This window comes from Podarcis filfolensis, assembly GCF_964270895.1.
Source record: "Podarcis filfolensis genome assembly, chromosome: 3".
In the NCBI taxonomy this organism is placed as follows: domain Eukaryota; kingdom Metazoa; phylum Chordata; class Lepidosauria; order Squamata; family Lacertidae; genus Podarcis; species Podarcis filfolensis.
The window spans coordinates 79975540-79988018 of NC_139606.1; the positions used below are offsets into that span (position 1 = coordinate 79975540).

The 12479-nt window shown below is 41.4% G+C and overlaps 1 protein-coding gene across 5 annotated transcripts in view; it reads left to right on the plus strand.

Annotated features, from left to right (window-relative positions):
- The window catches only part of KIF26B (kinesin family member 26B), a 266992-nt gene that overhangs the window by 142078 nt on the left and 112435 nt on the right, over positions 1-12479 (plus strand). The window contains exon 1 of one of the 5 annotated variants that reach the window (XM_083604173.1): positions 9634-10013. The exons of the other annotated variants lie outside the window; for them this stretch is intronic. Within the exon in view, the coding sequence (XP_083460299.1) occupies positions 9994-10013 (20 nt within the window). The 5' untranslated portion in view covers positions 9634-9993. Of the gene's footprint in view, positions 1-9633; positions 10014-12479 lie in introns of those variants that run through there. 5 annotated transcript variants of the gene reach the window in all.

Sequence of the window (12479 nt, forward strand, 5' to 3'; positions counted from 1 at the left end):
GGTACTGCAGCAAAACTAAGGAAGCACACTTTGCTGCAGTGTTTGCATTTCCACCCTTAATTGCTCTTGTGTGATCAGAGGAGCTGGAAATTGAATTGGAAACCTCAAGAGCTTCCAAAGCGATAAGACAGTCAGGGATGTGTAGGTTATCATTGTCAGCTCTGCATGCTTAATTAGAAGTTGAGGAGAAGATTATCTCTTACTCCACCAGAGTGTCAAAAACCATCATTGGAAATGAAATTGATCACAAAGAGCATGCAGAAAACAGGGGTTGTGAACCATAACTAAAACCTGTTTATCTGGAGCAACCACTGGAAAGGGAAAGGAAGGGAAAAGCCATGGCTGGCACTTCTCAAGCAGAACTTTGCAATAAGCGGTGAAATAATTAGTTATAAGCCACTACCTTGCATAAAAGCCTGCAAACTATCTAACCAGCAAAGGGGGGTTTGCCCCATTTTAATTTTTAACTGATCTTGCTTATTTCCTTCCCCAATCTTTATTATCAGGATGACATGAGGAGAGGGTTTGGTTCTGAATGGCTAGTTTATAAAAGTTCTAAGCCACATGCCCAGTCTAGAGATATGCATAAAGAAACACTACCCTGATACTTTATGAGAGGGTGGTAACAACAAACTTTTATAAAATAAATAAATATTTGGACCTTTACAGGCATCTCCTTTTGGAAGTGCAAATTCTGTTCTACGTAAAGCACTCTTTTTCAGTCTTGTACTCTCTTGATTCTATTGGACTCTTAACTCCCATAAGCCCCAGTCAAAATGGCTAATGTCCAGGGATAATACGAGCTGTACTTACTGCACTACAAAGTTGGGGAAGGCTGTCATAGAGGATTATCAAGAACACGAACAGTTCGTAGCTGCTAAGTTGTGCGCATAACTGTAGCCAGGACTGCATATGTCATTAGGAAGTAACTCCAAATTGACCCGTTTCTATTAGAACGGCTGGTGGATTATAATACTGGTGAGTTGGAAGAAAGGAAACAAACAAACAAACCATTCCTATCCTTCTGCTCTGGCTATTCCAATTTAGACTGGTCTACTAGAGCATTCCCAACTTCATTATGAACTGCTTAAAATGTCCTGAATTGAACAGCCTGCATGAGTGTGGCGGAAGCAAATATAAATTATCAGCTGAAGTTTGTACATGATTAAAGGAGTGTCCCCTAAGCTCGAGCAAGGATCTTATCCTGCTGTATAAACTCAAGCTTGCAGATGCTTCTGGTTATGTTAGTTTTGATAATGAACCCATTTGCAATTTCACCCCCCAGCTGTTGATTTAGTCCAGTAGCTTTGCATCAGATAACTTACTGAAATGGAGCTAAGTGACAGGCGGGGGTGACGGTGGCGGGAAGGCGGGAAGCAAATTGAAATGTTTATGATATGAATGGGAGAGAATTGTGGGGTGGGTGGCTTACGAAAAGCATATCTAATTAAAGCCATTAATGTGCAGGATGCTAGAACGGAATTGCCCAAGGAATTTTTATTGAAATTTTAGTACAACTTTTATCTATGGCAGATCTGTGTTCACTGCTATAGCATCTGCAGGGAATTCATATTTTACTGAAGTTCAGTGGCATGATTTAAACATAGGAAAACTTCCTTGTAGTAAACTTCCTTGCTGTTTGGTGTGATATCTAAATAGTTACCAGTTCCATTCCTAACGTTACTGATTTGTGTTGATTGGCTGATGACATTGTTACCCCCTTTTAAAAATGTTACTGTAGATTAGATCAAATATTATTTTGAAAACAAAAGTTTGATGACGTTAAAAGCTGCTTTTGGCCTTTGTTGTCAATCCCATATCCTTTACATTTTCATATGGTTTTCTATATAGATTAATTTAAATGACTCCTAACTGTTAGAAAAGACTACAGCAAAAATCTTTCCCAAGGTCTTTTCACTTTCTCTTAGTCAGTGATGAGAGTTACTTTCTCTGCCCCTTTTGAGATGCAAGAAGAGGATTCCTCCCTTGCCTTTGTTCAGCTGGAAATCCTGAAGTGTTAATAATTTTGGTCTTAAATCAACATGAAAGTCTAAGTGATATCATTTCCCCCCAGATGATTTACGCTCCCCTTTTGGATACATGCCTCCATGTTCTGTGGAAATGCTACTGCTTCCTGAACTAAATACCTAACCCAGCATAGGTCACATAATGGGATGAGAAATGATTTTGAGGTAAGCAGCATTAATGGCATCTGCTTTAATAGCTGTTGGCATACTGGATGCCTTGACTTTGAACGTGTTGGCAGCATTTTTCATTATTTATGCCAATAATTCATCAGAAATGTTCTGGTTTCTCTCAGGACTGTGTTGTATCTTATGTAGCCCTACCATCCGTTGTGGGCAGTGCAGCGTACTACCTGGTTACTAGGATTTAAGCTGATCTCGTTCATTAACCTTAGCAGGGCTAAATTGGCTTCAGTACAAATATTTCGGTTTTAACTGGTCTGAGGATTGGGCTGGGCTGTAAGAAATTTGGCTGCTATCCAGTGTGGGTATAAACATGGATTAGTAAAGCCAACATATTATATATTCCGTTATTGATGAACTCATACAGGCATCCTGATCCCCTTCCTACCCTTCATCAGAGTTCAGTTAATTACTTTGTGTGCAGTTGAACAAATTGCTGTAGATGTAAGATACTTTGCCAATTTATGTAATTTTAAACTATGTGACACAGTGCATTGTTTGGTATACAAAGTTGGGGGTACTACTTTTATCCGTGAGTTGATTAGAAAACTTAAATTGTCTAGTGAGATTGTGTTGCTTTTTTGTAAGCAAGGGTGTAGAATGAATGAATGAATGAATGACTGTGACTTGGAAGAATGACATATTTTCTAAAAATAAATTCTGCATGCCAGGGTATATGTGTGTGTGTGTTTATGTTTGCTGCCAAATATTAAACAGTTAAATACATTTATTGTGACTATTTACATAGTGCAGAACATGGGCTGCAGTTTTGTCCCCACTTATACTGGTTTGCAACACAGTTTTATCCACACTTATTTGCCAGTGAGACCGATTGAACTCAGTGAGACTGATATTTGTTGTAAACTGGAGTTTACACATGTTTACTGAAGTTCACGAGTCATGCCAGGCAAATACTAAAACAATTGACATTAGATTATAGCTTAAAAGAAAAGTGGAATGTTCTTGTCTTTCCTTTCAAATCTGCCTTGGCATTCTTTGAAATGTCAAGTGATAGACTACAGAAAGCGGGAAGTAAAAGGTAAGTTTTATATGAGGGCATACTAAATTTTCTTTGTTAGCTTTTACTTGTTCTCTATAGAAACAGTAAAAGGGTAACTAAATATGATCATGTGTAATAACTCTGTTGTCCAAGTTAGGGGTGGGTGACACCGCTTTGTGATGGTTCCAGTCCAACTTAGATGGTCATTTCCAGAGGGTGATGCTTGGGGATTGTTCTTTGACCCATGGAGCCTTCCATGTGGGGTTCCTTGGGGTTCAGTTTTATCCCCTGTGCTTTGTAAGAGATACACAAAACTGCTGAGTGGAATTTTGGAGTACATGGTCAGCAATATGCTGTTGACACACAGCTCTACCTCTACTTTACATCTGCAGGTGCGGCAATGGATGTGCTGGACTGTTTTCTTGCCTCAGTAATGAACTGGATGAGAGCCCACAAACACAAGCTCAATCCAGATAAGACTGAGGCCCTGTTAGTGGGCGGTTCCCTAGACCAGATGGCTGAGAGGTTACACTCCCTCTGAAGGAGCAGGTGCACAGCTGGAGAGTGCTTCTGGATCAGTTGCTGTCACTTGAGGCTCAATTGGCCTCAGTGGTACAGCTTTGGCCACTTGAGCCTCAAGGGAAAGCAACTGATCCAGAACCTTTGACCTTCTATCAGCTTTGGCTGGTGGCCCATCTGTGCCCCTGTCTGGGTAGGGACAGCCTAACTACTGTTGTCTATGCTCTGGTAACCTCTAGTTTTTGTTGTTTAGTCGTTTAGTCGTGTCCGACTCTTCGTGACCCCATGGACCAGAGCACGCCAGGCCCTCCTGTCTTCCACTGCCTCCCTTGGTCAAACTCATGCTGGTAGCTTCGACAACACTGTCCAACCATCTTGTCCTCTGTCGTCCCCTTCTCCTTGTGCCCTCCATCTTTCCCAACATCAGGGTCTTTCCCAGGGAGTCTTCTCTTCTCATGAGGTGGCCAAAGTATTGGAGCCTCAGCTTCACGATCTGTCCTTCCAGTGAGCACTCAGGGCTGATTTCCTTAACAATGGCGAGGTTTGATCTTCTTGCAGTCCATGGGACTCTCAAGAGTCTCCTCCAGCACCATAATTCAAAAGCATCAATTCTTCGGCGATCAGCCTTCTTTATGGTCCAGCTTTCACTTCTATACATCACTACTGGGAAAACCATAGCTTTAACTATACGAACCTTTGTTGGCAAGGTGATGTCTCTACTTTTTAAGATGCTGTCTAGGTTTGAACCTCTAGGTTAGATTTCTGCAATGCAGTATATGTAGGGCTGTCTCTGAACATAGTTCAGAAGATTCAGCTACTGCACAATTTGGCAACCAGGTTGCTCACCAGGGCATATTACATGTTTGAGCATATTACACCAGTCTTGGCCTGACTACTCTGGCTGCCAGTTAGTTTCCAGGTCCAATTCAAAGTGCTGGTTTTGACCTATAAAGCCTTAAATGGCCCAGGACCAATATACTTTAAGGACCACCTCTCTGCATATGAAGCAGCTCAAACCTTGTGATAATCATCTAAGGTGCTTCTTCATTTCCTGCTCCACGAGAGGTCTGGAAGGTGGTAACACAAGAAAAGGTATTTTCTATGGTGGCTCCCTATTTCTGGAATGCTCTCCCCAGGAAGGCTTGCCTGCTGCCTTCATTGCATATCTTTAGGTGCCAAGCAAAACTTTTCTCTTTAATCAGGTCTTTGGCTGATCAACAACTCCATGTCTCTTTGAATGTGTTTGTGGGAGGAGGGTTATTGGTTTGGGGGTTATTAGTTTGTTTTTCTTCTTCTTGTTTTTATTACGTATTTTGTGTTCTCATTTTGTATTTTTATGTTGTGCACTGGCCTGTGGTGTTTGGATAAAGGATGGTATACAAATTCAACAAAATGAATTAAGTAAGTAAGTAAGTAAATGCGGGGCAGGCATTGGGAGGGGAAAAAGAAGGACCAGATGTAAAAATAAAACGAGATGTAAAGTGTTTGTTGCAGCTAGAGCTCTGCTTTGCTTTCTCTAATATCACAATACCCTGCTCAGTCTGATTCAAAAAATCTCTGCTTTATAAAACCAAGAGGGGAAAAATATAAGTATTTTAATGGAATGTGAAGGCTTTCTCACTTGACACAGTGCTCAAGTGAAGGTTGCAGAGTGCATTTTTATTGGCCATAGGAGGAAGGTGGCTGGCTTTGCTTACAGACAAAGGCTTGCTTTGGAAAAGCCATAAAAGCAGTAGCAGCAGTGCAGAAAATATATTTGGTGAGCAGTGATGTTGAAATTCGAGTTCAACTTTTTAAAGGGACCCTTCAGAACAGCATGGGACTTGGCATCGGGGACTGCAGGGGGTTAACTAACCAAAAAGGTGGCTGGTCAAAATTAGTAGAGGACCTCCTCTGTTCCTGTCCCATAGTATTCTGTGATAACTTCATGAAGCAGTTTAGATTACAACTTAGCCAGTACCACTGGAGAACCGCTGATGATTAACAGCACACATTCATTGACTGTGTTCTGTCATTCTCCTTGGATTCTGATTCAGAAAATATTTAGTGAAAGGCTTATTAAGAGGAATCAATGTATCTCACCACGTTTTAGATGTCAACTCTTATTTTTTCATGAAAGATTTCCAGAGTCCAAAAAAAATAATGATTACAATAAATGATGTCTAACTAAAGCAGCTTTTTCCACAAGCAGTGTTCCATTTACAGTGGATTTTGAACTGAAAATGTTCTGTGACAGTGGACTGTCATGGGGATGAATGTAATATATATCAGCAGCCTCAGCATATAAATCATCTGGTGCAAGAAAGTCATGACAGTCTCAGTGTGCATCTTTGTGTTCAATAGTGAATTAAGTTTTGACATGATTCTGTGTTCCTACCTGAGTTCTCCCTCATACAGCTTTCCTTTGCTGCCTCTGTCTTGAGCGATGATAAGCCAGGACTTTGACTATGCATGTTGTGTTGTATCATGTTCTCCCCCTGCCCCCCAGTTAAATTAGTTGCTTTATGTGGAAGTCAGCAAAGCAGGTATTTTCTTCTACGGACCACTGTTTAGCAGACCCTAACTGACATTTTCCTTCCCATCCAACTTTCCCATTGCTTCTTCTTTGGGGACATCCAAAGAACAGTTTGCCTTCTATCATCCCTTCCTCCTAATGTGCATATTATTGAAATAAATAATGTTTTCATCAATGCAAAACTTAAGTACTAGCAATTGGAGATGCAATAGTTTAATTCCAAAGATTTGAAGCATTTTTGAGAAGACACTCAAAAAGTGTACATAATTTATTTAAATATTTATAAAATTGAATCACAGAATTGTAGGGCCCTCTGAGGGTCATTGAGTTCAACCCCCTGCTATACAGAAATCTCAACAAAGAATCATAGAATTGTATATTTATAGACTTAATGGCCTTTGCAATATAAAATCAATTTGTTTGCACGCTTGCTGACTTGTCGTCCTAGACTAATTTTTGATGCAGTCAGTCCCTTGAGTATTTCTTACAATACAGAAAAGATCTGTTGAACTGGCAGTTAAATTTGGGCCTGGTGAAGTACTGGGTTTATCCTTAGGCATTGCATCATTGTCTCGAGCCTTGCAACTTGCTATTATTTGAGAGGCAGCAGACTCCTCTGAACTAAATATTCTTGTAGCTGATACTGTCCTGAGGCTTTCCTTGAAGAGTTAGCTACATTGCGACTAAATATTTTTGGAAGTCCTTTTAAAATTGGTACGTGAAATGCAACATGCCTCTCTGTTAGGGTGAGACTCTGTCTAGTCCAAAAATAAGTGTGTACTAGGTGGAGCGTCTCTAGTCTCTGCCACGGCTGATCTCCTTGGTGAAGGGATAGGGTGGACCCCGAAAAGGATGAGGAACAAATGAGTTGCAGTTTTCTCTTTTTTGTTTTACATTTTCTCAGGCAAACTATTTTTTAAATTAAAAAAAAAAATCGAAATAAATAATGCGCACACAGAGAGTGATTACATGTTCCAATTCTTTTGTAACTGTTGCTTTTTCAATTTCCTTTTCAGAAAAACATGATAGATTGACAGCAGAACAACAAAAAAGCACACTAAGCTTCTATTGTACAGTAATATCTCATATTTCTTGAGCAACAGCTGAATGAGTATCCAGCTCTGTTAAAACTGTAAAACTATACCCTGTAATGTTCTATTTTAAAAGTCTGCCTAAGTGTCATCCCCTCTGACCACAGACAATCACCCTGTAAAGAATGTGCACATTTTCACTATTTCATCTGGTAGATTCCTTTAGAAGCAGCTCAGGGTGTGTCCAAGGAATAGAGTGTTAACCACAGACTGATTCGCATACTACATTTTCAGAAGCCATCCTGTCTTACAGGGGTATCTTGTCTTGTTTTTCTCCCAGAGTTCTGGGGGGGGGGGGGAGGAACTACTACCTTTCTGCTATAACTCAAGCACTGCAAATGAGCTCTATTTTCTCCCAAATTATCCTGAGTTGCTGTGTCATAAATGGTTAAAGTGCGACTGGGATGTGAGGATGGCGGGTGGCGGGTGGGAGAGCAGCCACATAGGAAAGTCTTATGAAGCTTACTAATTGCATCTCAAATGAGTTTACATCGTTAAGCGGGTCTGCCCACTGCTGCCACATCTTCCTTTCCCCCATCTTACCATGCTCCCATTCAACAGCGTGTTGGTGACCAAGAGATGCCAGGCACTCTCATTTGTTTCTCTCTTCATACCTTTCAGTTATGTTTATCTAAAGGTAAAGGTAAAGGACTGACAGTTAAGTCCAGTCGTGAATGACTCTGGGGTTGCAGCACTCATCTCGCTTTACTGGCTGAGGGAGCTGGCGTTTGTCCGCAGACAGTTTTTCCGGGTCATGTGGCCAGCATGACTAAGCCACTTCTGGTGAACCAGAGCAGCACACGGAAACACTGTTTACCTTCCCGCCGGAGTGGTACCTATTTATCTACTTGCACTTTGATGTGCTTTCGAACTGCTAGGTGGGCAGGAGCAGGGACCGAGCAACGGGAGCTCGCCCCATCCCAGGGATTCGAACAGCCAACCTTTCGCTCGGCAAGCCCTAGGCTCTGTGGTTTAGACCACAGCACCACCCACGTCCCTTTATGTTTAGCTACCATATAGTTAATGCTTTGTTTAGTTCATTGACGTCCCATCTTTCTTCCATCATGCAACTCAAGGTGGCATACAGATGGTTACCAGGTGGCCTCCCATCCAATCACTTATAGACCCAGAACTCCTTAGCTTCTTCTTGCTCAACACAGCTTCCCCCCTTTCCCACCTTGTGACCTGCAAAAAAACTACTCTGGAGGGTTAGTGAAAACCCCAGACTCTTTTAGCCAGTATCAAGTATACCTATTAGCACTGCTAGGCCCCTTAGATTCTACATTTCTGGCTTCCAACAGCATGCTTATTTATTTACTTGTCAGATTTTAGGACCACCTTTCAGCAGTGGTTTCCGGGATGGTTTTCTTGACAAAATAGATGCCAATTTAAAATAAATAAACAAACAAGGCATTAAAATAATAAATGAAAGCACAAGCAGCAACCAAAACAAAGAGGCTCAATCCCCCAAAGCCAGGAAGATCAGGAATGTTTATGCCTCTCTCTAATCCGGCCAGCTCCAGATTTTGCTGAAGTCTGGGCAGGTTTCCCTTGGTGGTCCACCATCACAGACGAGCACCCGACTTGCAGAAGTGCAAGCACTGCCTTTCCCCTTGCTCTTGCTTGAGATTACATAGCCTGCTTCCCAGGGGCAATCTTGGGGAGAAAGTGTTGTGGCAACATCTGCTCCATCCTGATATTGCATCATTCCAAGAGGTGCAAGAGCAAAGAAAGAAAGTAGGGGAACCTTGACTACCTTGTATTTGCAGATAAGCTCCATCTCCAAAGTCATAGAATTTACCCAATTTCAAAAGATTAATCCAATCCTTGGGCATTCCTTCCAAATCCTGTGAAAATCACTGGCCAAATGTTTTAATCCAGCACTCAAGATTCATTCCCAGATGTCTCCAGGTGGGGTTGGGGAAGACCTTGTCTGAAACTCGAAAGCACAGCTGCCCATCAGTGCAGACGATGCTGATCTGGATGGACAAATAACCTGACTCTGTATAAGGCAGTCTCATCCGACTATGCAGTTGGATAGTTTGCTCCCCCCCCCCACCCACAGCAATTGCTTTGCAAGAGAACTGCTAGGCTCTTGTATAGTAATGGGAGATCTAGCAAGGTGTTTCTTCCTTTTTGCCTCTCTCTTGTGCGCGTACACACACACACAGCCAATCTTAACCCCCCCCCCCGGACACACTTATACACAGGCATGCACATGCATTCTTTCTCTCTCAGTCACACACACTTCTCCGATCACAGGGAAGAGAGAGACTGGTGCTGTTTTTCTTCCAACTGCAGAGAGATCAGGTTGCAACATGTTAATGGGATCTGCAATAGATGCGGAAATTTGGTGATGGATAAGGTGCTGTATGAAATAAGAAGTAACAGTTGGTTAAAAGCCTGAGGCAGTATCTTGAGACTTGAGGCAGCCTAGGAGGACTAGAATTCCCTAGCACTCAGGATTCCTCGGTTCCTCCTTAGAATACTCCACCCCCTGTGGATTTTAATGTTTTTTTCTTCCTTTACTTGTCATACTGTTGCACTTCCTGGCAACATGACTGCGGATCTGCGAGCAACATTTGAGCAAGCCTTCATTTTAACTGGACTGAAGAAAAGGATTGCACATTTTTTTATTCAGGTTATAATGTAAAAGTGCAGATGATGGACTGGAGACCCATGTAAGTGGATATGATTTTGTTTACTCAGTCAGTGAATCAAAGGGTTTGGTTCCTCCTTTTAGCTCCGCCAACATCTCTCAACATATACTTTTTACAGATATGATTAAAATGTTCTTGGCTTTGCTCTTCGCTTGACACTGGCATGTTAGGAGTGCTAAAACTGTGCAGCCTTGTTATTGAATGGATGGCTGAATAATGCATGCAAGTGACAAGCTTGAATCTATACTGTTCCTTATCTTTTTAGTACAGAATCTGCAATATGCTTGGATGGATCAAAAGCAGCCAGATGTGACACTCAGATTTATTGTAAATGATTGTTAAAATTATTGTTGTTTATCTGATGTAGCTAATTTTTAATAGTTTCCTCTTCAACTGACATAAGACACTTTTGCAGACAGAGAATGTCTCGGTTCTGCTAGATAAGCAGGCACCTTTAAAAACTGAGACAGGTTTCTGTTTTATATTTGCTGTATGACTGTGGTACAAACCAGCATAAAGTAAAAGGGTTTCCTCTTTTTCCTAGCAAAAGACCTGGCTAGATCCAGGTTATTGTGTCATATAACTGATATTATTGACACAATGCATATTGACACTAACCTGTTCAGAGGGAAGAAGGTTTTGGGAGTCTCTGTACACTTTTATACTAAACCTTTCTTTCAAGCATGGCCCTGATTGCAGTCAACTTGCATTTGCTCTTCGTTGCTTGGGAATAACTTCATACACCCAGAAGCAGCCATTATGCCGTCTACTACAGGATTCCCTCAGGACCAGTTTTCAGCCATGAATTGGGACGGAAGTTTAGTGCTAGATGGGTGGAGGTGATTATTCTGTGCAAATCTGAAGTAGGGAAAATATGACTCTTTTCATGTTTTGAGTCGCAAGGTGAATAAAAAATACCTGAATCAAGGACCCCAGAGTTTTCAACGGCCATAGTCTAGGAACATAGGAAGCCAAACCATTGGTTCATCTAGCTTAAGCACTGTCAACACTGACTGGCAGTGGTACTGCAGGGTTTCAGGCATCGAAAGGAGATACTCTACCACTGAGCTATGGCCAATGTCTAGGACTCTTAGTGGCTTGGCAGGGGAAGAGAGTCTCATAATTTAATCTTGCAACCAAGAGCAGCACACATGTTCTTTGCCTGTACAGAAGGAAGAGGGGCGCCCTCCCATTGTTTTGCCTGCTAGAATGTCCTGTGCCAGACATGAGGGAGAAGAGGTGCAACTGTGTTTATGCTTAAATGGCATGCAGCAATTTCTCGTGTGAGGCATTCTTCACAGGGTTGGCCCAAACATATTTTTCAAGTCATAGTTAGGAAGCAGAGGTTTTTGAAGTCCATGGTAGGCCATTATTTATGTGGCACTTTCTTCTTGATGGGTCACAGGTTGTTCAGCTCTTCCCCAGGTTAAACACTCCCAGTTCCTTCATCCTGTCCTCATATGATCCCCATGCTAGACTGTTTTATCATTGTAGCTTTTGTGAGGGGCAGGGAAGGACCAAACTGTCAATTCCAGTACTCTCAGTTTCTCATTTTTCCAATTGTAAATCCAGTTCCTCACATTTCTGCGGCAATTTGTGACACCCCCCCAAAAAAATCTCATTAAAATTAATCAACATTTTAGTTTGATTCCCCCGCCCCCGGTAAACACATTTTTGTATGCAGTTTTGACTAATGTACATATTTCTGTGAGCTATTTAACCCAATATGATGACAATACTGCATTTTTAAAAAAGTTATTTTCACCAATATATTTATTTTATGTACACTTTCCTCGAATACATGCATTTTTATAAACATGGTCTGTCTGGAGAACTGCACCACAAAATTCAGTAAGTGTGAATTTTGAAGAAACCCTTTGTTGTGATTCACATATTGGTTTGAGAAATGTGAATTAGGTAGTTCTTCATTAAAATAATCTTCCCCCATCTCTAATGAGGGGTATGTCCTTGCTAAATCAGTGCCCAGAATTGGACAAGGTTGGTGATTTTTGGTCTGTTTTTTTTCACTAAAGCATTTCAAAATGTGAATCTAGACAAATACTTCTTCCCAATGTATAACAGTTTCCATTTCCACATGTTTAATGTTCTTTCTTTGTGCTCAGTTTTCTAGGACTGTATTGATGTCATTTAAATATTTAGCCTATCACCCAGAGAAGCATCTTCAACCTTAGATCCCCAGATGTTGTTGGGCTTCAACTCCTATCAGCCCCTGCAAGTCTAGCCAAAGGACAGAAATGATGGGGTTGTGGTTCAACAACATCAGGCAATCCAAGGTTGAAGAAGACTGCTCTAGATTGTTTGCCACTCCTCTCAGTATTTTGTCAACTGCAACATTCAGATCATTGCTGAAAATATTGGACATCTCCAAAACCAACACTAATTAATGTGAGAAGTTGTTTTACAATGTAAAATTTACAGCATCCTTAGGGGGCACATCATGATGTTTTAGGATCTGTTTTGGCAGTG